This window comes from Hippopotamus amphibius, chromosome 12 (genome assembly GCF_030028045.1).
Source record: "Hippopotamus amphibius kiboko isolate mHipAmp2 chromosome 12, mHipAmp2.hap2, whole genome shotgun sequence".
NCBI lineage: Eukaryota > Metazoa > Chordata > Mammalia > Artiodactyla > Hippopotamidae > Hippopotamus > Hippopotamus amphibius.
This window is the reverse complement of record NC_080197.1, coordinates 85604310-85630517: the sequence shown is the minus strand read 5'-3', so window position 1 is coordinate 85630517 and position 26208 is coordinate 85604310. Positions and strand designations below refer to the sequence as shown.

Genomic DNA, 26208 nt, shown 5'->3' with positions numbered 1-26208 from the left:
TTCCTTTTTCTAATAATACATCGTGAAGAGTTGAGTCAAACCCCGGATTGAGCAGAGAGACACCAGCATTAGCCAAGCAGGGGGCGACTCAGAGATCTAGAAGCCTGCAAAGTCAGGGGCAAAAAAGGCTGAGGAATAATGAAGCTTGCGTGAAAAAAACACAAATGTTCAGATTTTGTTTTATACTGTTTGGTAGAGGGAATATAGCTTTTTTTTCTTGAGCCTGCAAGATATGCATGCTCAGCTCTTGCCTGAAATGAGATAACTGGCCTTGCATAGTCATAAAAGAGACTTTATGTACCGTTGAGTGATTCACTGCTAACCCCAAAGGGTAGTTCTCTGTGATTTTGAACCATCTCACCTTGCTTTGCAGAGGGGGAATGTCTGTTGAAAGGCAACTAGTGAGCTTGAAAAGACAATCGTTGCATGGGGGGCATATTTTATGAGTTGATGAGAAGGGAGACTAGACAATGAAATAATTTTTTTGGTCCCAGGTTGGTGCCTAGGATAGAGACCTCGGTCACCTTGGGCAAGGGGATTTGTGTTCAATGAAATAAATATGTAATTTTTAGAATTCCTCAAAATATATTTCATAGATATACAAAATTTTGGTCCTGCTTATGGATCTGTCTGGTTACCCTAATTCCAAAGGGAACATAATGTTTCCATAGTCAGAACAAGCCACACAGTGTCATTCCCCTCCTGGAAATCAAAAGAGTGCGTGTGCCTGTACTCCTTCCTGACACTCAGCAACCTCCCCCTTCCAATGCAGGTGGTGGTGAATGCCTTGGTGGGCGCCATCCCCTCCATCATGAATGTGCTGCTGGTGTGTCTCATCTTCTGGCTGATTTTCAGCATCATGGGAGTTAACCTGTTTGCGGGAAAGTACCACTACTGCTTTAATGAGAGTTCTGAGATCCGATTTGAAATTGAAGATGTCAACAATAAAACTGAGTGTGAAAAGCTCATGGAGGGGAACAATACAGAAATCAGATGGAAGAACGTGAAGATCAACTTTGACAACGTCGGGGCAGGATATCTGGCGCTTCTTCAAGTGGTAAGAATTATTTTCCGTCCTAGTCCAGACGGCTAGCAGAAGTCTCATTTGGTTCCTTCTCAGCCCTGCGTCCAGGATCAGGATTGCTCTTAATAGGTAGAGGACAATATCATTTCCCAGACCAGTTCCAGGGAGATACCTTTCCTGAGTACTCTGACATCTCCAAGACCTCAGCCAAGGGAATCTGTCACTGTGCTCAGAAGCAGAGTTCGGCTTGGCAACAAATAAGGATTCTTGCAGCATAGTACAGTTGCAGAGAGATCACCTTCTCTCTCCAGGAAAGTGTGTAGTTAAAGAAAAAAATAAAGTAGGTAGGTGCATAGATAAAAAAAAAAGTTTTTATGGAGCAGAACAGTCCCACGTAACAGCTACACTGGAGTTCACTAAAGGCTGTGACCATATGACGGTGCTGTGATGCTACCACCGTGTCAGCCCAACTCCAGGGAACGGCCTCCAGTTAACGTATCACAGTAGGCAGTGGAGCATTCTGTCACGTCGCACTTCCTCTTCCCCTCTGGCCGATTTTTTGGAGTGTTTGACGAGACTATGATGTAATGAAAGCGCCTAGGCTTTGGAACCAAACAGATGTAGGTTTGAGCCACACTCTGGTATTTATTGGATATGTAACCTTGGACAAATTACTCAACCCTCCTGAGTCTGTTTCTTCATCTGTTAAATTTGAGTAATGATACCTTGCATGGTAGTTAAGAGGATTCATGATAATTTATTAACATTTCTTAGCACAATGCCTGGCACGTAGCCGTGCTTAATTAATGGCATTTGCTGTTATGTTTCTTTGTTGCTGTTACAACGGTGCCTACCTCATATAGTTGTTGCAAGTATTAGATGTGATGACGCAGGTGAAGCTCTCAACTTTGCCTTGCGTGTAATAAGCATTTACTGTTAGCTAGCAGGACTGAATGGAATGAGCAGTGCTTCCAGAGCTCTGTTCATTGTTCTCTCCCGGTTCAAGAAATTGAACCCGAATTGGAGCAGCTCCAGGAAGCCAGGGCACATCAGCCGGCCAGACGTTGTATTGAGTCCCCACCGTATGCAGGGCACTGTGCTTGGGCAGCACGAGGACCATCCGGTGAATAAAGAACTGCCCAGGCCGTGAAAAAACTTGGAATCTGGTTGAGTAAATAAAACATAGAACGAGAGGAGAACACGGAGACTATTAAATTGGTTACCCGTGTTCGTTTCCAGAATTAGGTTAGGTATTAGTGGGAGAGTTGGAAAGGGGCTGCCTAGGATGAAGCCAGTGTTGCCACTACTGTAGGCTGGACGTGTGGATCTTAGTAGGGAGACGTGCTGACCTTGGTTTTTTTTTAATGCAACTATGAATTTTTCAGACCCCCATTGCTTGCTTAACACCTTTTAAAAAAAATGACTCCTTCATGGAGGGGTAAGTTCTAAGTAACCTCAGTAGATTCCTGCCACTCATAAATATGAGTTTGCCCTAGTTTAGGCAACCTTCTCAGACGCGTTTTAGGGAACTTTTGTAAAAGTATTGATCCAGTTACCGTTGTCAACATGTTTCTCCGCCAAACTTTGATGTTATATTCAGGGGCTTAGACAAAGCTCCCTTGGGACCTGTATTAACAAACAGAAAATTCCGTGTTCACGTGAGGCTGCACCCAAACTCCCTGACTTGTGTTCTCGCTGAACCTAAGGCTGCCTTTGGGCCCCTGCCTAGACTCCCACCTACCCACCCCCTAACAGGCACAGTCTAATGACTGACTCTGTTTGCCAGGCAACCTTCAAAGGCTGGATGGACATCATGTATGCAGCTGTAGATTCCCGAAAGGTAAGGATATATCTGGTGAAACCACAACCTTCTTAAATGGTTAGAAAGCAAGCAGCATGGTGGAGCTAATCAAGAGAGAGAGGGTTAGAGCGTTTATTGCTTGTGTTATTGACGACGGATCACTTTTCTCCTCTCTGTGAGTCATCACTCTCTTACAGTGTCTCCAGATGGCTAGGCTGTTGGTTTTCACCTGGCCCTAATGGAGCTGTCTGCTCTTCAGTACTGATTTGAAATAAGTGTGGCTCCTAGCAGACAGCCCTCCCCTCCCCCTTGCCTCATGCTTGGCATATTCTCCGCATATGTCACGGCAGGAATAATGCCTTCTCAGGGCAGGACCTGCCAGTGCGGAGGAGGAGACAGGCAGAGGGAGTCCAGGGCTCCCCTCCCGCAGCTTGCTCAGCAGCTCAAGCGGTCACTGTGGCTGATGGCCCTGGCATGCTGGAATCCCCCGCCTGCTCCCCAGGCTAGGAGCTGACTCTCTCCCTTTTTCTCCTGTCCTCTGACAGCCTGATGAGCAGCCTAAGTATGAGGACAACATCTACATGTACATCTACTTTGTCATCTTCATCATCTTCGGCTCCTTCTTCACCCTGAACCTGTTCATTGGTGTCATCATTGATAACTTCAATCAACAAAAGAAAAAGATAGGTCTCCTCCCCGCATTGCCAGTGGCCAGAGGTCAACCCACATGAGAGGCATTTCTGTCCCTCTCTTTAGAGGCAGATGCCTCTCTTTCTCTAAAATCCGTGTGATCCCCTCACTGCGGCACTGGCCCCACTGCACATGAGCCCCAACCAACTCGTTCTGTTCTGCTGGATTTTGCAGTGTGTGGTTTCGCACATTTACTAGACCAAACTAGCAACTTACTAATACCAAATTTACTAGCAATTCCTGAGGCTTTTTACTAGGTTTGGCCTCCCACCAAAGGGAGGGGGGGTCAGAGAGGGTCTAGGGACAGCTGAAAAGGAAAGCAGCAGATGACTAGCTTTCGTGGGAAATAGAAATTGTCTAGACTTATTATCTGTGTTAATCCGTGGTACCACCAGCAAACTGGGATTTGAGAGATCCACCTTAGAAAGCTCACTTCCTTACTTGTCCCAGATGGTTAACACGTTTTTCAAAGCAAATAAGATTACTCTTGTCATTCATTTTATAAATCAAGCCTGTCCCTACAAACTCCAAGGAACTTCCCAAGTTGTTTGCTCCCACCAAGATTTCTAAATTTTTAATATTGTCAGAAATAAATGGGCTATTAGCCAGGACTTGAAAATCCTTTCATTTTAAAATGCTGTTTCGAGAATTGTATCAGGAAAGCAGGCCCCCCAGAATTTATGAAGATGTGTTTAGAGTCATGGCTCTCGAGTTTACCCTTCCCTGGGGGCCTGTCAGTCCGTTGCCTTCCTTCTTTCCTTCCTAGCCCCTAGCAGGTCTCAGAAATCCCAAGCTGAAAATAAAGGCAGGTATCTCTTTGAATTAGAATAGTTGTTCCTGGTCTCTCTCACTCTGGGACAACCATTAGCTAAGCTGACCTCTGGAAAGTAAAGGGGGTAAGCCCCCGTCAGTACTCAGAGTTGCACCTTAGGTCCAAAGCTGTGGCATGTGAGAGCCAGTTGTAATTGCGCGTTCTCTTTTTCCCTCCTTTACTTTGGAGGTCAGGACATCTTCATGACCGAAGAACAGAAGAAGTACTACAATGCCATGAAAAAGCTGGGCTCAAAGAAACCACAGAAACCCATCCCTCGCCCCCTGGTGAGTGTATTGGGCAGGCTCACGGCAGAGTGAGACCCCATATGGAAAAAGACGTGGCTAGAGTTACTCCAGAGGGAGGAAAGGGGCAAGTGATGGGCTGCCTGTGCCCTCCCACCCTCTCCTCACTGTCCCATCCAAAAGATCTGAGGAAGGGAATTCCCTGGCAGTCCAGTGGTTAGGACTCTGTGCTTTCATTGCCAAGGACTCAGGGTCAATCCCTGGTCAGCACTAAGATCCCGCAAGGCGGGATCCGAGGAAGATGGCAGAAGAACAGGGGTTAAGGTATGGGATGGCTTTTGCATTTGCACCTGACCTTTCCTCTTAGCCTTCTTTGGGCAGCAACAGAGAATTGGCATGTTGACCACATTGGCCCTGGCCCTGGCAGAGAGATGTTTTAAGAGACCCACTAAACTTTAACACAGGAAAGTGGAACAAAAGCTCATCTCTTTCCTACCAGTACAAGATAGGATTTGGTCACTCTTTTCTTAGCTCTCTACTTAACAAGTAAGTCTTTGCAAGGATGTGCCTGGAAGCTAAAATAATGCCTCTTTCTGGTTATCTGTGGGAGCAGGAGAGGGTGAAACTAGAAGAGTCTGTGGCCAACTGAGCCTTTTGTAGAACAGATTTGGGGACTGGGATTCTGCTTGACCCTTGTGTTAGTGGTTGTTCCCTTGCTTCAGAGGAGATGCTCTGCTCCTGAAGCCATTCATCCCTATGGGTGGGACGTGACCCCCAAAATCAAGGCTCAAAGTTCCTCCTTCCATAACTTTTATTTAAAGTAATTTTTTAGGGACTTCCCCAGCAGTTCAGTGGTTAGGACTCCGCACTTCCACTGCCAGAGGCCCGGGTTCAGTCCCTGGTTAGGAACTAAGATCCTACAAGCTCTGGGGCATGGCCAAAAACACATAAAGTAACTTTTTATTTAAAAAACAAAAAACCGCAGCAGAACTCTTAAAAGCTTACCTGGCAACCTAATTTGTAAAAATGAAAGTGGGGCCACTTTGAATCAAGAGTGGGAATCCCAGAGCATTTTCCTGCCTTAACGCTACACCCTGTTCCTGGCGTACACCCCTCACCAACTTCGGAGGGAGAGGAAACCCTAGGGCTTTGCAGAACAGCTTGGAAACCAGCAAGTTAAGTAATCCTGAAAATAAGCATGAGCTCAAGTACTTAGGTATCTAAAAAAATGTCAGGCAGATCTTAAGAAAAAGAATATTTTTATGTTTCCTTCATGTCAGTTTCCACTTTGTGATGGAAATGCAATCAGAGCAAATGGAAGAGGATTGCCATTCCTAAAGTTCTGTTTAGTACTTTGCATGTGGGAACCTGAGCATATTTTCTTCCACACTAAAATATAAACACTCAGTGTTGTAGGAAGCATTAACCAAGAGTTATTCCTCAGACAGTTACAGATCTACTGTGTACCAGGCACTAGGCAAAAAGTGATGAACAAAATTTGGACATGATCATGGAGATTACACTATAGTGGGGATATAGAAAATAGATAAGTAAGCGAACAGTTATTATAAAATGCAGGGGCTTCCCTGGTGCTCCAGTGGTTGTTAAGACATCACCATCCAATGCAGGGGGTGCGGGTTTGATCCCTGGTAAGGGAGCTAAGATCCCACATGCCTCAGGGCCAAAAAACCAAAAACATTAAAAAAAAAACAAAAAACAAAAAAACCAGAAGCAGTATTGTAACAAATTCAATAAAGACTTTTAAAATGGTCTACATCAAATAAATAAATAATACAATAAAATGCAGGGTGTCGTGAGAAAAAAATTAACTGAAGGGCCTGGGGAGGGAGGGTCTCCTTTAACAGAGTCGTGGGAGAAAGCCTCACTGCGGTGGGTCTATCTGAGTGGACAAGAAGGAGCCAGAATGCTGGGGAAAGGGATCCTGGGAAAGCAAATGAGGCCCTAAAAGCAGCAAACATTAGTGTGGCCAGAGGAAGGGGATGTGAGGTGAGCAGGATCAGACTGTGAAAGGCATTTTTAAGTCAGGTTAACCGTAGGAATTTTATTGCAAGCCCAATGAGAAACTAGTGAGAGATTTTAAGTAGGAAAATGATGTGATCCATTTATGTTTTCAAATAATCACTCTTGCTACTGTGTGGAGACTGCATTGGATGAGGGCAAGAGAGGAAACAGGAAGACCAGTCAGGAGACCCTTCTAGATGTCCAAAGGGAAGATGATGGTGGCTTAGGCTAGAAAAGGGCAACAGAAGTGGAACACAGTGGATGAATTCAAGGAAGAATCAGCAGGTCCCTCAATGGATTAGATGGGGGATGAGGGAGAGGGAAGAGCAAGAATGACCCTCACATTTCGGGCTTAGAAACTGGATAAATTATTGCAGTGAGAGAAGAGCAAGTTGTTAGAGGGGCAAAGGAAAGGATGTAGTTCTGCTTTGGCCTTGCTGAGCTTGAGATGCTTACGAGTCATCCAGGAGTGATGTCAAGCAAGCAACCCAGGATTTCAGAGGGGAGCCATGGGTTGGAGAAGAGAACACTTGGGAGACTTAAGTACATAGGTAATATGTGAGCAGTAGGAATAGATGGTAGATGAGCTTTCCAAGGGAGGAAGAAGAGATAAGTAAGAGAAGAAATGCCAGCAAATGAGACTAAAAGGGAGCAGCTGGAGAAGTAGGAAGACACCCAGAAACATGTGATGGCACAGACACAAAGAGAAGGTTTTAGAAAACTCTTGGTGAGGGAATGTTGACCTTGGTCCTTGTCCGTGCTCCTGATATCCTAATAGAGCAGCAGCAGAGAGCTGGCCAGTATTCCAGCAAAGAAAGCAGAGAGAACGTTGAGGAACAGGATAGCAGCTCCCACAGGGGAGCTGCTGGGGAAGGGTTTCAGGAAGCCTTTTCTGTCTCCTTCCCTCCCTCCGCACCCAGAACAAGATCCAAGGCATCATCTTCGACTTCGTCACGCAGCAGGCCTTTGACATCGTCATCATGATGCTCATCTGCCTGAACATGGTGACCATGATGGTGGAGACGGACACGCAGAGCAAGCAGGTGGAGAACATCCTCTACTGGATCAACCTGGTCTTCGTCATTTTCTTCACCTGTGAGTGTGTGCTCAAAATGTTCGCCCTGAGGCACTACTACTTCACCATCGGCTGGAACATCTTCGACTTCGTGGTGGTCATCCTCTCCATTGTGGGTGAGTGGCCGGGTGGGGAGGGGAAGGGGACCCGACTGGGCCTGAGGATGGGATTCCTGGGAGCGCAGCACAGGACAGAGCCAGAGGGCAGGCCGGTTACTCTTGGGTTACACCCACGGGTGCCCCCAAGTCATCTTGTGGGCCCGCCCCACGTTGCTGATGTGGGTCTGCGAATTTCTGTGAGTGTTCATAACAGTCTTGGATTGTAAATTCTGCGGTTGAAGAGGGGGAAAAGATTACATTTGGTTCTTTCAAAGAGTTTACATTCTAACAGGTAAGGTAAAAGAAAACGGATTTTATTTTATTTTTATTTTTTATTTTTAAAGCTCTTTATTGGAATAGAATTGCTTTACACTGTTGTGCCAGTTTTTGAGATACACCAAAGTGAATCAGCTGTATTTATACATATATCACCATATCCCCTCCCTCCCACAATTCCCTCCCACCATCCCTATCCTGGCCCTCTAAGGCATCACCCATCATTGACTTTTATCTCCCTATGTTATGCAGCAACTTCCCACTAGCTATCTATTTTACATTTGGTAGAGTATATATGTCTATGCTACTCTCTCACTTGGTCCCCGCTTCCCCTTTGCCCGCCCCCACCCTGTGTCCTCAACTCTGTTCTCTACATCTGCATCTTTATTCTTGCCCTGTCACTGGGTTCATCAGTACCATTTTTTCAGATTCCATATATATGAGTTAGCATACGGTATTTGTTTTTCTCTTTCTGACTTACTTTGCTCTTTATGACAGACTCTAGGTCTATCCACCTCATTACGTATAGCTCAATTTCATTCTTTTTTATGGCTGAGTAATATTCCATTGTATATATGTGCCACATCTTCTTTATCCATTCATCTGTTGATGGGCATTTAGGTTGCTTCCATGTCCTGGCTATTGTAAATAGTGCTGCAGTGAACATTATGGTACATGTTTCTTTTTGGATTATGGTTTTCTCTGGGTATATGCCCAGTAGTGGGATTACTGGATCATATGGTAGTTCCATTTCTAGTTTTTTAAGGAACCTCCAAACTGTTCTCCATAGTGGCTGTACCAACTTACATTCCCACCAACAGTGCAGGAGAGTTCCCTTTCCTCTACACCCTCTCCAACATTTATTGTTTCTAGATGTTTTGATGATGGCCATTCTGATTGGTGTGAGGTGATACCTCATGGTGGCTTTGACTTGCATTTCTCTAATGATGAGTGATGTTGAGCATCTTTTCATGTGTTTGTTGGCCATCTGCATGTCTTCTTTGGAGAAATGTCTATTTAGGTCTTCCGTCCATTTGTGGATTGGTTATTTGCTTTTTTGGTATTAAGCTGCATGAGCTGCTTGTATATTTTGGAGATTAATCCTTTGTCCGTTGCTTTGTTGGCAAGTATTTTCTCCCATTCTGAGGGCTGTCTTCTTGTCTTGTTTATGGTTTCTTTTGCTGTGCAAAAGCTTTTGTTTCATTAGGTCCCATTTGTTTATTTTTGATTTCATTTCCATTATCCTAGGAGGTGGGTCAAAAAGGATCTTGCTTTGATGTATGTCATAGAGTGTTCTGCCTATGTTTTCCTCTAAGAGTTTTAGTGTCTGGCCTTACATTTAGGTCTTTCATCCATTTTGAGTTTATTTTTGTGTATGGTGTTAGGAAGTGTTCTAATTTCATTCTTTTACATGTTGCTGTCCAGTTTTCCCAGCACCACTTATTGAAGAGGCTGTCTTTTTTCCATTGTATATTCTTGTCTCTTTTGTCAAAGATAAGGTGCCCATATGTGCGTGGGTTTATCTGTGGGCTCTGTATTCTGTTCCATTGATCTGTATTTCTGTTTTTGTGCCAGTACCATACTGTCTTGATCACTGTAGCCTTGTAGTATAGTTTGAAGGCAAGAAGCCTGATTCCACCAGCTCCGTCTTTCCTTCTCAAGATTGCTTTGGCTATTCGGGGTCTTTTGCGTTTCCATACAAATCGTAAAATTTCTTGTTCTAGTTCTGTGAAAAATGCCATTGGTATTTTGATAGGGATTACGTTGAATGTGTAAATTGCTTTGGGTAGTGTAGTCATTTTCACAGTGTTGATTCTTCCAACCCAAGAACATGGTCTGTCCCTCCATCTGTTTGTATCGTCTTTGATTTCTTTCATCAATGTCTTATAGTTTTCTGCGTACAGGTCTTTTGCCTCCTTAGGCAAGTTTATTCCCAGGTATTTTATTCTTTTTGTTGCAGTGGTAAATGGGAGTGAGAAATGTATTTTAAAATCTGGCTACAGTAGCAGTACAGAGTGGAAAAAGGCATGGTAAGAGATTGTTAAGTTGGATGTTAATGAGGAAAATTCTGGTGGCGATGGCAGTGATAGCACTGCTGCTGATGGCAGTGCTCATTTATGAAGATTTTATGGTGCCAAGCAGTTTGAGAGTTTCTTCACTTGCGTTATCTCATTTGATACTTATGACAGCCCAGGAAGCAAGGCATTTTATTATCTTTGCTGTGAAGATGTCCAGGGTCACTCAATTAGGAGGTGGCAGAAGCAGAACTCAGGTTGGTTTGTAACAGTGACTGTGTGGCATTTGTGTCATCCTAAGGGCCTGAAAGGGCTGGTGTCCTGGTCGGCAGCGGAAATGCCGTCCTGTTGATCGCCCTCCCCAGAATTTCCTTGCCTTCCTAAAAGGCATCTCGAATGGTGAAACCCTACCTTGGTTCCAAGTGGGTGTGACTGACTTAACGCTAGCGGAGGCTGAGGGCCCGAGACCCAGGGAACCAGTCCCAGAGCTGGCTTAGCGAGGTGGTGACTGGGGGCACCAGAAGGCAGCTGCCCTCCCACTTTCTAGTTCTCTCTTCCAGAGCAGCATGTCCAAAGATGTGTTGACTAATCTCATACATTTCTCCCCAAGAAAAAAGCTCCATGATGAAATTTCTTTGGGCCACACTGTACAGTACATTGAAGTTCCCTGTGGCGGGTCACGAGGCATATTAGCCTACTGGAGGCTCTTGGAAGTCTTGGAGTAAAGGGTTCTGTTTCACTTTAACACACCATTCCCCCTTTATTCAGTCACAACACCCTGTTTTCAAGTAATAATGACGTTTCTAAGAGTTTAATGGAACATGCTATATGCCTGTCACCATTCTAAGTGCTTTACGTGTTTCAATTCATGTAACCCTCACAGTAGCCCTGTAAGTATCCCGAGGAGCCAAGGCACAGCGCAGTGGCTGAGACATGCAGCTGGCGAGCCAGCGCGCGAGCCCGGCCCCTCGGCCTCAGCGCCACGCTCCTGACCTCCCACAAAACACACTTTGGACAATGCTACCCTTGTCCACTGTTCTTAAACTTTTTCTGCCCACCCATCGCTGAGTGGGATGGAAAACCCACAGACCAAACCATGACCCCTGTTCTCAGATGGTACTTGAAAATAAGGAAGAAGAGTTTCTTTTGATAATTGGGATTTTTTTAATGTCATTAATTTGTTCAGAAACAAAAGTATAGAAAAAAAGTTTTTTAAATTAAAAGGAGTTGGAGTAAAACTCGCCCTGGAACCTCCTGAAGGGCCCCTTAAATGTTGATCCCACTGCCTGGATTGCTTGTCTGCCCGTCTCTCTCCCCTTTTCTCTGGGCACAAATACACATTCACCCTACAAAACCTTACTCGGGAGTTATTTCCTCTCTGAAGCCTTACTTGCCCACCATGTATGGAATGCAAGTATTACGTTACCTGACTTCTTATGGTCACTGGTTATGATTTAATTGAGAAGTAAAAAGGGAGAGCTGAGAAACCATCTTGGGTCCTGGCTAAGGTGGAGATTTTCTTGAAAGCTCAAACGCCCCGTGGAATTCTAGCTCCAGAGGAGACCCCAACAGGTTATCTGGCCTACTCTGAACTTCCGGAACCTTGTCCCTTTCTGAAGTTAAGATTCCTAGCTTAAAACCTTAAAACCTGCAGTTCACTATCCCTATGTTCATAAACCCTTATGGTTGGAAGATATCTCTTTATTTGAATGAAGATGTGCTCACATTGTCTCGTGGGAGCCTTGCCAGCAAGAGGAGACACTGAAGGAAGAGCAGGTGGTGTCACTGCTGTCCCTTCAGCTGTCATTTCCCAACCTCGTCATCTCCTCTTCCTCCTGTGGCCCCTCACTGGGCTCCCGTTCTCTCTCTTTAGTTTTAAAGGCAAGTGGCCTGGTAGAGGTGGACCCCTGGATGAACGTGAACAGAAAAATGCCCTCTGATGTGTGTGTTTCATCCTCTATTTTTATATCCTGTTAATGTCTTGACATTTTTATCTGCTGATAGTGGTTTCTGATTTAAGGTTTTAAACACAAAAATCTAGAAGCTCTGAGTTAAAAACCTCTCCTGAGAGGTCCCTTCAATTCATAGGCTAGTTTGGTAGGGTAGGGACATGGAGCAGTGAGAACCAAAAATGTCTTTTCAGAGCCAGGAAGGAGATGCCCTGAGAACTGGTGGCATTAATGGACTAAGACTTCACAGCCAGAGAATAGTGAAGTCATGGGGGTGGAGCCAGGACTTCTCATTCACTGTTGGTGGATGTGGCAGTTTGACAGCATCTTGGAGAAGAATCTATAACACCTCAGAAAGCTATGCATGGACAAATCTGAAAAAAATGAATTTAACACCAGAGATCAATCTCACAAACATAATGTTGTCTCAAAAGCAAGTTAGAGATCTAGAAAGATAGATACGGTATAAGTCCTTAAACACAGGAGGCTGCTACCTGTATATTATTGATGGGCTCGTACATAGCAAGCTTATGAAGATGCTGGGGAGACACCTGCCATCTGTGGGACAGCGGCTGCTTCCGGGGGTGATGAGTGGAAACAGATTTGGTACCCGGGTGTTAGGTACCTAGGTGTCCATTTTATTGTTTTCTCTGCTTGTCTATATGTTTGAAATGTGATTTTCTTTTGAGACAATTTTTTATTATGAGTTCAGACTGAATAGTAAGGCACTCATTCTGTAAAGTCCTTTGATGTTAGGGGTTCCATAGCACTAGGTGACATAAGTAAAGAGAAAGGACATCTCCAATCTCAGTAACATATCTTCTGTTCCTCTTCTTAGGAATGTTCCTGGCTGATATAATTGAGAAATACTTTGTTTCCCCAACCCTGTTCCGAGTCATCCGATTGGCCCGTATTGGGCGCATCTTGCGTCTGATCAAAGGCGCCAAAGGGATTCGTACCCTGCTCTTTGCCTTAATGATGTCCTTGCCTGCTCTGTTCAACATCGGCCTTCTGCTCTTCCTGGTCATGTTCATCTTCTCCATCTTTGGGATGTCCAATTTTGCATATGTGAAGCACGAGGCTGGCATTGATGACATGTTCAACTTTGAGACATTTGGCAACAGCATGATCTGCCTATTTCAGATCACAACCTCGGCCGGTTGGGATGGCCTGCTGCTGCCCATCCTCAACCGGCCTCCTGACTGCAGTCTGGATAAGGAGCACCCAGGGAGTGGCTTTAAAGGAGACTGCGGGAACCCCTCAGTGGGCATCTTCTTCTTTGTGAGCTACATCATCATCTCCTTCCTGATCGTGGTGAACATGTACATTGCCATCATCTTGGAGAACTTCAGTGTAGCCACGGAGGAAAGTGCAGACCCTCTGAGTGAGGACGACTTTGAGACCTTCTATGAGATCTGGGAGAAGTTCGACCCTGATGCCACCCAGTTCATCGAGTACTGTAAGCTGGCAGACTTTGCAGATGCCTTGGAGCATCCTCTCCGAGTGCCCAAGCCCAACACCATTGAGCTCATTGCCATGGATCTGCCAATGGTCAGCGGGGATCGCATCCACTGCTTGGACATCCTTTTTGCCTTCACCAAGCGGGTCCTGGGAGATAGCGGGGAGTTGGACATCCTTCGGCAGCAGATGGAGGAGAGGTTCGTGGCATCCAATCCTTCCAAAGTGTCTTATGAGCCAATCACGACCACACTGCGGCGCAAGCAGGAAGAGGTGTCAGCAGTGGTCCTACAGCGCGCCTACCGGGGACACTTGGCAAGGCGGGGCTTCATTTACAAAAAGACAACTTCCAATAAGCTGGAGAATGGAGGCACCCACCGGGAGAAAAAGGAGAGCACCCCGTCTACAGCCTCCCTCCCATCCTATGACAGTGTGACTAAACCCGAGAAGGAGAAACAGCAGCGGGCAGAGGAAGGAAGAAGGGAAAGAGCCAAAAGACAAAAAGAGGTCAGAGAATCCAAGTGTTAGAGGAAAGCAAAAAGTAAACATTGTACAGATTTAAAACTTGCAAGTGAAAGATTGTTTACAAACTTCCTGAATATTATCAATGCAGAACAGCTGTGGAGATACTTTAACCCGAAGATCTATACCAAACGTAGTCTGCTTACCATGTAACACGGTTGCATCTTGAGCAGTGACCTGCCAAGGGCAAAGGACCCTGCTCCCTGGTCTCACGGATTTTCTAAACGCTTGGGCAGGTGGTTACTGCATGTTCCACATCAGTCAATGCAACTTAGGACAAAACTAACAGGATACAAAAACAGAGGCGAGGCTGCCGGGACCAGCGTATTTCCGTTGCAGCCAAATGGATTTTATTTTTTCATTTTGTTGATTCTCAGAAGCAGAAAGCATCACTTTAAAAGTCTGTTTGTTCATGCAAACTCTGTTTGCATTCTTACATTAGTTAAGCTAAGCAGCAAAAAGAAAAAACACACACTCACATTTAGCCCATGTCATTTAATTGTCAGTTCCTTTGACATAAGCCGCGTCTTCTCCACATGGGCTTCACGTGGTTTGGAGATGGGTGGGGGGGGGAAAACAATCAGGTTTCTTCAGGCTGAGGAGGACTTGCTCAGGCCAGTTCCAAACATTGTGCTCGTTCAATGCGTAGAAATGATTTGCATGATGGCATGCCGTGATCAGAAGTCATGCATGAGAACCATACACCACAGGACACTACTAATCCTGTCCCCTGCACTGGGTCAGCCTTTGGACAGGACCCAGCCCTGCACCGTTCACTGTATTTGGAGAAAAAATGGTAAGCGTTACATACCCGCCGCAATTCTTTCTGAATTCTTACAAGTCTTTCGTACACCTTCTGGGTAGGGAAACATAACCAACCAATTGACCACCACCAACAAAAAACAAACCCAGTCCGACAAGCAGATGGATCCGTTGTGTGTATGTGTTTAACAGACATCTCGAACATACAGCCATTGTTGCACATTTTGAAAGATGAACTATGCTGCTCTGTGTCCCGTACATGGGGAAACTTTGATCTCGAATGGCTTATATTAATGTCACTGTAAAACCAAATCCTAGGGCTAAAAACAAAAATCAAAAAAATTTTTTCATTTATATCTTGCAATATTTATGATGATTGTTTAGCCTTCATACTGGAGAACTGACACTTTTGGGGGGTAGAGATAAAAGTGCTATTCTAAGTAGCGTGTTATCTCTGAGAGGGTCATTGGGGGAAATTAAAACAACCTTTTGTTGGGGGTAGAGGGGTGCTCACTTCATCAGTATCATGTCCTTCTGCAGTGTGGCTTTCTCCGGGCTTGGGTCCATATAGAGAGGGGTTCAGATATTCCGAACAGGCCTCTCTCTTCTACAGAGGGGTAGTCGCAAGCTCACACACTGCATGGTTCCTCTTGCCTCCATCACATTTTCCCACCAAGCAGGGCTTCTTTTACCCACAGAGGTGGGTGAGGGCAGCAGCACTGGAGCTACGGCTGTGCTCTCTTTCATGTATTATTAGAATAAACAGTCACTGGTGGGACCTCAGTAGAGATGGAGCTGCCTCTGAACCCAGCCCACTTGGTTCCTTTATTGCACTGGTTCTCACGAGAAAGCGACTTAAAATGAATTCTTAAGACGTTCCAGCTTCCCCCAGCACGTTCCCTTTCGGCCAGTATTGCCATCTGCTTAGCGACCTGCCCCTTGTCATCGGACGGTGGCTTTGGGGGGGAGCGTCATAGCTTCCATTCCATCTCCCGCTTCAGGGAAGACAGTTTTTAGTCCAGGGTTTCTCGTCTGATGACTAGATTTCAGAGCTAAGATGCTGCAGTTGAATGTGTCAGGAGGTCGATGCAAAGAATGAGGAGAAACTTCAGCAAGCAAACCAAATCAAAGGAAATTCTTCCTGAACCATAAAATAGAGGGGCAACCCGTGATCAGATCCACCAGTCTGCCTTGCAGTAGAAGCATTTTGGATGTACTTTCACAGGCCGCCTGACTAGTTTCGCGTAGGACAAACCACAGCAAGTCAGGAAGCAGAGGTTTGTGTCTCGTTGGGCCATTAGAAACTCTGTCCAGCTCTTAGAAGCCCGCTTCTGCGCCATCATCCATAGGACTTTTTGTACTACACCTGATACCGATACCGAGTTGGGAAGGCATTTTTTTTTTGGTGACCCTGCTAACTGCTAGGATGTATAGCAACATGTACAGGCTACATCGTAAACAGCACAAAACAGAAGCTGACGTGTGTGGTTATTCTTTTTAAGAGAATTATAAATACTGTAATATATCATTTTATTTTATTGGCATGCCTTTTTGTAAATACAAATTATTAACTTATTAAATAGGAAATGGCTTCTGGCTTATGCCATTGTCATGTTTATTTTTATTTTTTATACTTTTCTTTCTTCTTAGAACTTAGATGCTGTCAGCCAATGTACATCCCCAAACCAGACAGACAGACAAAAAATTTTTTATTGCTAATGGTCTTTTCCAAAACAACAAAAAAATATATATTTTTGTTCCAATGTGCAATAAATTCTAACCACTTCTATGCAAGATTTGGCTAAACTTCATAATCGTTCTTGTTCTTAGGTCTTGAGATGGGCAATAGAGCTATAAGATCGCGCTCTGTCCTCCAAGTGCTCGTGCTAGTGATGTCATTCAGCCACTAGAGCATATTAATGAGATTTTTCTGAGCTCTGACCTTTTTCCTCCGCCAGACCCTGGTCCATGCCCAGCAGGCTGTCTCCTCAGTAACACACACGGGCCTTGGTATCTGACACCCATCAGCCAACTTCATAAGGAAGAAGCCACCGCCACTCTATCTGAAGTTTCATTTTCTTTTTAAACTTTTCCCACCTTCTTCCCCCTCACCCCCCGCCCCCCGCCCACCCACTCGCTCACGCACTCTCGCACTCACCCACCCTGCTCCACACTTCTTTGGTAATAAGTGACACCATCACCAGCAGTTTACACCCGCAGTTAACAGGCATTGAACTGAAAGAGTCAGTGATGACGTTCTTGCACGTCTTCACCGAGTGGGTAAGTGGCAACGCTTTGCCAAATATTAATGAAGCCAATCAAAAAGCAGCAGCAGCCACAGTATCACTGCACATATATATATATAGATATATAAATACAATATAAATATTTATTTTTTGTAGCCAGGTCCTTGGTGCAGTATTTATACTCCACAATCCACCTTTAAAAAAGGACAAAAAGCAAAAAGACGTGGGATGCTGTTAATTTAAAACGCAGAGCCAAAGCCACTGAGCAGCAGCTGACATGGTTGCTGGTTTGTGTGAATAACACTCTCCCCTCTTCTTTCCTTAACCTCCATGTTGCTTAGGATGAGGAGACTCCATAACTTAAAGCAGAGGGGGAGAGCAGGGAAAACTTCCCAAGTCAGCTGACCTGCTCCCATCCCTCTCTGAATGAGCCACTCTTGGCATCAGAATTTGACTGAGAAGAGATTAACAGAAACTTCCAGTCAAATCCCCTGGAACGACAGTGCCCAGAGTTCTTTTATTTTCCGCCGCGACCAATGTAAGCTTGTAAAAGACCAATAGTGAAGACTAGTGTATTAGTGAATGCATGGAGGCCAGCACTGCTCTAAACGAGACGTGATAAAAAGTACATCACTACTATAAGCCAAAAGGAAACAAAATAAAAATGACCCTTTTTACTGTACAAGGGAAGCCTGTCTTGGTGTGCGTTTGTTGCTTGACTCTCCCAATTTTTGATTCCTGGAAGGGGTCTGGGAATTGGGACGTTAGTACATTTGGGGAAAGGAGGGGAAGGGAAGGGAGAGACATCAGAGGGTTTCTTGCAAAGTTCTGGCTAAAAAGTAGAGATTGGAGAGAAAAGCAAGGTCCTGCCCCCGCCCAGATTCCCACTCACCCATTGCATGTGGCATTCCTCCCACTGCTGGGCCGAAGCTTCAAGGCCCACGAAACCCCTTCCTCATCAGTCCCCCTGGCAGAGCCCCCAGAGATGATGTCAGCCAACCCAGCTGGGCTGGCCTTACTTATGCCTTTTTCACCAGTATTTTAAGAAAAAAATCATTCCATCGCCCCAAAGCTCGGGCAAGCACGATGCCTCCACACTGCTAGCTAATGCTGGGCCCGGCCCTCCATCACCCCCACTGACAAACCAGCAGACTAGGGCTGGTCTCATTCGCATTCGTGCAGGGAAGGGGAGCGCCCCTCCCCTTCCCTCACCCTGCCCCGCTTTGGGGACATCCCTCTCTAGGCCATGTCTCCCAGTCCAGGGACACTCAGGAGGATTTTGAAGTGCCCACTCTAGTCCGCTCCAGTAGCTCCACTCTGGAAAGAGATGGCTGGTAGGTCAGTCCCCATCTTCTTCCCCTCGGCCCCCAGCCTCCAGGCCTGCTGTGGAGGTGAGATTGCCATGGGTTATGACTCTGTGACTTGAGTCCTGGGCATCTTCTGTAATGATGCCTCTTTCTTTTCTCAGATGTTGCCCAAAGTTTTGCAAAAAGCTTCGTTCATTTTCAGGTACCCCCAACCCCTAAAGAATCGGCTGCAACTAGCCAGCCAGGGGGACATCAGGAGAGAAGAAGTCTGGGTTGGGAGGGGCCCAAGGTTCCCACAGTCTGTGCTGTGGCTCAGCACTGTGCTTTCTTGGATCCCCCTTCCAAGAGCACCAAGATTTCCTCCGTCAAAACACTCCTGAGGCACCCCCTGCCCCTGCCCCCCACTGCTGTTTGCTGTACATAGAGGCTAAGTGGGGTGGGTGGGTGTGCACATGTGGTGTGTGTGTGTGAAGAATGTATATAGGTAAAGGGGAGTGTGGTCCAGTGGTTCCAGAAAAGGGACAGAACTCCTGTGTTCCATCCCCAGCTTGACCACTGACTCGCTGTGTGGCCTTGGGCAAGTCACTTAACCTCTCTGTGCCTCAGTTTCCCCATCTGTAAAATGGGGATAATAATACTGACCTACCTCACAGGGGTGTTGTGAGGCTTTAACTAAATGTTTTGTAAAGTGTTTTTGAAATACAGAGGCAAAGGCACTAGGGAAGGGCAAAGTACTATTTGGACTTACGGAAGATGAAATGGTACCATAAATGCTGCTATTCTGAGAGCCATTTTAAACTGCACTGCTCCAACCACCCCCGCTTCTCATCACCAGGACAGCAGGTCGAGAAAATGTCTTTCCTTTCACTTGCTTCTGGGGTTTGTGATTATTCTAGACACATAATTTTTTTCCCTTGCTGTATCTCCTTCCCTCACCCCCTCGACTTGTTCCCTGTTCCGTTTATGCGGAAATGGCAGAAATGCTTGAGAAATGAGAATGTATAAGTGGATTGGAAGTTTATAGTCTGAAATTTCAATTTTACTTTGTACTGTACATCTTTTTACTTTAGAATTTGCAATAAAGGGTTACGTCAATCTTGTTTTCAACTCTCCTCTTGGACTGGCCTGTCATTCTGTCATTACTCTCACACCAGAGCCCCTCAGCCCAGGGTAGCTGGGGAGTCAAGCATTCCCACCCAGCAGGACCCCACAGCTGTCCTCTCCCCTTCCCCTGGTGGGGGCGCAGTCCGAGCAGAGGCTGTGTGAGGGCTCACCCAGGCTCAGCTCCTCCGAGGGGCTGGCTGGCGGTGCCCCAGCCACTCAGGTGCGTGGGGAAAGTTTGAGGCCCCCGGTAGAGCTTCAGGAGGCCTTGCCTGAGTGGAGAGCAGCCTGGACGCAGCAGACCCTGGACGTGGGCCCACCTCTAGCTGTGTCGCCCCCAGCCAGCTCCAGCAGGGCCTCAGAATCCACAGCAATTCTGCACCTTGTTCTGATCCCCACTGCGTTTCCCCAGCTCCCTTACTGCTCACAGATCGTTCCCTCTGGAGCTCAAACTTTTGGCGCAGGAAGCTCTGGATTCAAATACCTGACTACGCCACGAATTGTGGCCAGTTTCCTTATGTGGAATGGCGATAACACCTTCCTTCCTGGGTTTTGAAGATTATAGCAAATAATGTATGACTGCTTAGCCTAGGGCCTGGCACACAGTTCATGCTTAAAAACTGGTAACTCTTAATGGGAAAATGAGAGCGAGATCAAGAAGGAAGTAAAGCTGACCAGAATTGGGAGGGCCTGCCTCCCCTGCCCTCCGGGGTGGACGAGTACCCGAGCCCCTCCTCTTCCCTTGGCTGCCCCGCTGGCTATGCCGGTCATTTACAACCAACAAACCGATCGCTCCCACTTTTGCGTGCTTCGTAACGTTTATAAAATGTCAAAGGCAGCCCGCCACCGGGATTGTGCTCCCATTTCACAGCCGGGGGCACAGAGGCGAGGGGGTATCTGGCCCACCTGCAGCCCAGGCCCCCGGGGACGCGGGCAGCTCCGCAGTCGAGAGCGGCTCCCCTTCCCAGCCGCGGGGCACCCCAGCGGGCGCGAGCCCAGGAGGGGCGGGCGGCCGGGGGCTGCCGGGCCGCGCCGCGTCGCCGTCGCCGCCCGTGATCCACGGCGTGAGCAGGATGAGTAGCGCCCCGGCGCCCAGCGCCCCGCCGAAGCCGGTGAGGAAGCCGAGCGCCAGAGGCCCGGCCCAGCCCGCGGGGCTCCGCTCGTACGGCGCCTGGGGCAGTCGCTCCACGATCAGCCCCAGCTCGTCCCAGCCGGGCCCGGGGACCGAGGAGCGGCGGGTGCGCGGGGCCGGGGCGGGGGCCGGGCGGGGGGCGGCGGGGGCGGGGGCGGGGGCGGGGGCGCGGGCCGCGGGCAGGTAGCGCCGCCCGAACTTGCGCAGCTGCAGCGTCGCCTGCTGGTGGAGGTTCTTGCCCAGCTCCCGGGCCACGTCCGGGCGGCCGCTGCGCCGCAGGGCCCGGGCCACGCGGTCCCACGACAAGGACGGGGCCTCGGCGGCCAGCCAGGCCGCCAGCCCCTCTCGGCAGCCGTCGGATACGTCCGCCTCGCGCCGCCGCCGCCGCCGCCACAGCCGGCTCGGCGCCGCCAACGTGGGCGCCGGCTCGGGCCGAGCCAACCGGTCCTCCGAAAGCCGGGCCAGCTCGGCCTCGACGTCCGGCTCCGGCGCCTTCAGGAGCGACCGGAAGTGGCCGCACTCCTCCGGGGTCAGCAGCTCGGCCAGGCGGACGGCCGCGTGAGGGCCCACGGCGTCCACGGCCCCCGCCGGAGCCAGCGCCCAGCCCCAGAGCGCCAGGGCCAGGGCCCCCGCCGCCATCGCCGGGCGGTGAGCGCGCTCCACGGAGTGTGGGGGCGGGGCTCCACGGAGGGTGGGGGCGGGCGCTCCGAACGCCCGCGGGTGGGGGAGGGGCGCCGACAGCCGCGCACGGCGGCAGGAGTGCGGTTCCCGCAGCCGGGGACGGGAAGGGGCGCCTCCAACACGGGCGACCTGTCGAGGATCTCCTAACACCCAGAAACTAGCAATTAACAGGGAAAGGGCTGGGCTTCCTAGGTGGCGCAGTGGTTGGGAATCTGCCTGCCAATGCAGAGGACATGAGTTAGATCCCTGCTCCAGGAAGATCCCACATGCCGCGGAGCAACTAAGCCCGTGTGCCAAGAGGGAAAGGGCTCACAAAACCCGGGGATTCGAGAGTTTCCCAATACCCAATGGACTGGACGGTGGGGGCCTCAGACCCCCAGGAGGCACGAATCCCCGGCCCTTAGACTGAAACGCCTGCCCGAGGCCTCCTGGCTGTCCCACTAATGTCTCAAACTTGGCAAGTCTTCCACATCTCTTCTAACCCATTTACCGCCCCTCACCCTCCACCAGAAGCCCTCGACCCCTTGCTCTCCTTTATTTCCAATATCCAATCAATTCCCAAATTCTCTTATTACCTATTAAATACTAAATACCTATAGACTCTACCAGTTCCCCTCCTCCCACAGGTGCATCCAAACCCTCATCCTGTTTGGATAAGGTAAGCTCCTCCTCAAGTTCACCCCCCCCCCCCCAACACACAAGGACTGAACTGGCTTTCTTTCCCCAAGCAAGCCTGGCTCAGGCTCTCCTTTAGATCTTGCACTTGCCCTCTCTGCTCTGCCTCAGTCACTCCTCAGCTGACAGGTCCCTCCTGGGACGCCCTCCCTGCTTCCCACCCACACCCTTTTGCCCCCTGTCTCCATGAGGCACACCTCCTATCTATTCCCACAGCACACTGTAGCTCTGCCTTTTTACTGTCTCCCCCCCATTAGAGAGTAAGGTTCATCTATTATCCCCATAGCAACTAGTGCAAAATAGGTGTTCAGTAAAGATTTACTGAATCAGTGTGTGAACCCGTAACTTGCAAATCAGTCCCTGTCCACCAGCCACTAACCCCCACCCCGCCCTACACACACAGGCTTTACTGTGGAGCCTCAGGGCATGGAAGGTGCTCCTAGTGCAGCAGTGCAGTTCCATGATTCTTTCCACTTCCTCCAACTCCTGCCCTCACTTTATGCCCTTGTAACAAGTCACAGGTATGGTGCAGTTTCCAGCCTCCATAGCTTTGTCAGGCTGTACCCACGCAATCCTGTCCAGGAAGTTTTTCTGACCCACCACCACCACCACCACCACCATGAGTCAGTATCTTTTCTGGGCATTCTTGAGATAGCCTATGCATCCTCCACCAGGACACTGATCTGGAAATTAACTAATTCAAGGATTTAGTCAACATTTACTCAGTGTCTTCTATGCACACCAAGTACTGTGCCAAATGTGAAAACATAAAATTTTTGATATGGTCCCTCTTTAAGCAGCTTTATCCAGTTGTATTTTCAAATGATCCATTTTTGAGCTTTCCCCACCCTGTACTGTGGGCTCTCCAGAACAGTGGCTGTGCTTAACCATTTCTGTATCCTCAGTGCTCCACAGTGTCTGCACAGAGCAGGCGTGTGATAAACCAACTAGAGTGCAAGGGGAGTCTGGACCTTCAAGGGCCGAGAGGGTTGGGATCGCTGAGTTGTGGGGCAATGCCCTGGAGCCCCCATGCCCAGGTATACCAGTTGTTTCTGTTGGAGGAGGAAACTGCTTTGCAGGGTCTGGCCTTGGGCTTTCTTTGCCTCCTGAAAGCACTGAGTATGCCCTAAGCCTGAGCCCCAGGAAGCCTGGGGGCCTACTTCCCTTGAGCTCTGGTGCATTTTCAATAATTTTGCTGAGCGCATTCAAGACCTCAGGAAACTGTTGGTCAAAACCTCTCATGGGCATCTCCATATGGCTTTTCATCAAGATGTTCCTTCCTAGATTTCTGTGTGCCAGTTTACAATGAGCTGTCAGAGTTTGAGGACTGACAGATGGCGGCGAAGGATCCCATGTGACCTGAAAGACTGGAACACACCGTGTCCACACCCTGCCCTCTGTCCACTCTCCCTCCATCCAAGGATGGAATACAAGTATGATCCTAGCTCTGGCCCACAAGGGCTGCTGTCCAGGTTCTGAGTGAAACTTCCTCTTCAGCCCCCCTTTCCTCCATGTGTACATCTATTCATTCATTCACTCATTCAACAAACACATGAACCCTCCTTTATCCCTCATGCTTCAGGGCTCTGGAGATATAAGTCAGCTCCAATTCTGAGCCTCTAAGAGCTCAGAACTGTAGGCGGGCCTTCCCTATCCAGGGGCTTTTCACCTGCTGGCCTTAGTGCCCAGTGCATGGTGGGTGCTTGCTCTGCCAGAGTGCGTAACAGGAGTCCCACAGTCATGTTTTGCTGCAGGAAAAGCAACAGCCACAGAGCCACACCCATGGCACCAGCAGACCAAGCATTCCCCAGAGGGCTCCCCATATCCTGCTGCCCCCAAGAAATCCTCTGGAAGCCACGTGTCATCGCTTTAATACTGTGTAATACTTTCTTTTAAAATACAGTCTTTTCTGAGGTAGACAGACCAAACTGCAGAGCATCATCAGACAGGAGATAAATACGTCCATGTACAACACGCATCAAAATGAGGTAGAAATGGTTACAGCTGGAGGAGAGGACCCCAACCCCAATCTGGGTAGAGGAGGAAGAGGGCCACCTTGCCCTCCCCCCATCCCTGCCCCTGGATTCTTTGGTATGTCCCCCCCAACATTGCCAGAGCTGGACCTGCCCTGCCCCTACCCGCCCCAGTGCCCATGAGGTAGCTGCTAGTAGACTGGGGGCTGTCTCCTTGTGCAAAGCTCCCCGAGGCCAGGAGAGGAGGCGGCGGGGGCCCTGGATACTGGTCAGTGAGCTCTTCCCTCCAACCCCCAGAGCTGCCTGCCTCTTGAAGGGAAGACTGGGATCCCAACTCCACCTCCCCAACCCCCTCTACCCACCCACCCCCATATACACATTCACACCTGAGAGAACCTGCTCACTCCCTGCTTCCCCCAAGGGCCTTTCAGAGCCAAGACCCTGCACCCACTGCTTCTGAGGCACCAAGTCCCCGCAATCAGCCAGCTCCAAGGAGAGGAAGGCCAGGGACCACGGGGGGGAAAGGGGAGAAAACAGAGCAGCTTTCCTGTTAGCACTCCTAGGCCAGCACAGGCCCTCAGCACCTTGGCACCTGAAATGTCCTCCACGGACTTCCTTCCAGCTGGGAGTGCAAGGTGGTACAGAGACTGCAGGAGCTGTGAGGGTGATGAGGAACAGGAAGAAAGGCTGGGGTGGGAGAGAGAAGAGGTGGGGTGACAGCCTGTCCCCCCCACCTTTGGAGCAAAGGTCAGAGTTGAGAAATGGGCTCCCTGAGGGGGAGGGGCAAACCGCCAAAGCCCCATTAATGGAAAGTTGGCGGGAAGAGGAATTTGGTTTTCAAAAGGAAGCGTGCCCAAGCCTGGGCTTCTGGGGGAAAGCCTGAGTGGGACTGAGAATAAACCCCCAATGTTTATTCAGGGGAACACAGCCTGCCCATCTCCTTCACCCTCTCACAGCCCCTGGAGCTCTAGTCCTAAGACTCGAAGAGAATGGGAGAGGAACGAGTGCCCACAGAACCTCCTCCTGTAAACGGATGCTCATTCATCCCTCCTTACAGCCTCCCAGGAGACCAGAGAGGCTGAGTCTACAGTCAATTTTGTGCCCAGTCAGACTTGTGGCCAGACTATCTTCCCTCCCAAGGAAATCTTCTTAGCACAAGTTACAGGAGACCTCTGCCTAGACAAGGGCCCGGTGGGATGACCTCTCTGGGGACTTTCTGCCTGAGTCATCTTCCCGTTTGGGTCCTCTGAGCCTACTTTCTGGGTCTGGGGCAGGCAATGGGCAAGGGGAACCCAACTCTGGATAACCAACCCTCCACAGAAAACACCCCGCTAAGCTGAGGGGTGGGGCCCAGCAGGCAGAGCAGCAGGAAGGGAACAAGACCTACCTCCTCCCAAATTCCACAACCCAATCCCCCTCACCCCTACCCATAACCTTGGACCTGAGGAGGAAGCCCTAGCAATACATTCTGCTTCTGTCCCAAGAAGCACAGGGGTTTAAGTGTGGCCTCTGGGTCTTCCTCTCCCCTTGCCCACAGGTCTCACTTTGAGTCTTCTGGGAGAATTTGCTTCCCTAAGGGTGAAGGGGTGGGGGGGAGACACACACAGGAGAGCAGCCAAAATCTAACATTCTTTCTGAGGTCAGTTTCTTCCTGAGTTGTCAAAAGAAAAAGAAAAACAACAAATTCTACACATCTTACAAAAATAAGAGGCCTAAAATATGAAACAAGCTACATTTCTGGAATTTCCCCCCCTCAAAAACAAACAACGACAAAAAACCCTTCTTTGGGTGGTTTTTTCTTTTTTCTTTTTTTGCTTGACTCCCACAGACCCAAGGTTTCAGCTGGGTGAGGGATACAGGGTGGGAGGGGACTCCCTACCCCCTCCTTCTCAGCCGCTAGACCTCCAGATCTCCTGCAAAGGGACACTGCAGTCTTGAATGTGAAGGACAGAAGGCAGGGAGAGGGACCAAGAGACAAGAGAGGCTGGAGAGCAAGGGATGTAGACAGAAACACAGAGGGTGATAGATGGAGAGACAGGGGAGGGAGGAGCAAAAGAAAAACAGGGCCGGCGGGGGGGGGGGGGGGTCGTCAGTGACAAAGCGACGGGGAAAGAAAACTACGCGAGAAGGCAGAGAAAGGGGGAAGTGGAGGAGGGGAGGGAGCCATTCAGAGAGCGAGGAGACAAAAGGATTGTGGCGAGAGAGCAGGAGTTCCTTAGGCCCCGGGCCGGCCGTCCGCAGGGCGGAGATGGCGAGCTTCCCGTCCACAATAAATAGGAAAAACCTGAGAACACAGAGCATATGGCATCTATCTGCCTAGCAGAAGCATTTTCCTTCCCACGAAA

General features: G+C 48.7%; 2 protein-coding genes across 12 annotated transcripts in view; one reads left to right on the top strand and one right to left on the bottom strand.

The window, feature by feature from the left end:
* Positions 1 to 15075, top strand: part of SCN8A (sodium voltage-gated channel alpha subunit 8) — a 169483-nt gene extending 154408 nt beyond the window's left edge. For 10 of the 11 annotated variants that reach the window (XM_057701551.1, XM_057701548.1, XM_057701559.1 and 7 more), the window contains 6 exons: positions 773 to 1057; positions 2811 to 2864; positions 3371 to 3508; positions 4509 to 4613; positions 7514 to 7784; positions 12845 to 15075. In XM_057701551.1, the coding sequence (XP_057557534.1) occupies positions 773 to 1057; positions 2811 to 2864; positions 3371 to 3508; positions 4509 to 4613; positions 7514 to 7784; positions 12845 to 13992 (2001 nt within the window). In that variant the 3' untranslated portion in view covers positions 13993 to 15075. The remainder of the gene's footprint in view (positions 1 to 772; positions 1058 to 2810; positions 2865 to 3370; positions 3509 to 4508; positions 4614 to 7513; positions 7785 to 12844) is intronic. The other variant, XM_057701553.1, reaches the window with a different exon arrangement.
* A 2675-nt stretch (positions 15076 to 17750) lies between these two features.
* Positions 17751 to 21352, bottom strand: TMDD1 (transmembrane and death domain 1). Its single transcript, XM_057701570.1, is given in 2 exon segments — positions 17751 to 20285; positions 20287 to 21352. Coding segments are annotated over 2 exon segments (951 nt in total). The 5' UTR covers positions 21174 to 21352; the 3' UTR covers positions 17751 to 20221.
* Between the last annotated feature and the right edge of the window lie 4856 nt (positions 21353 to 26208).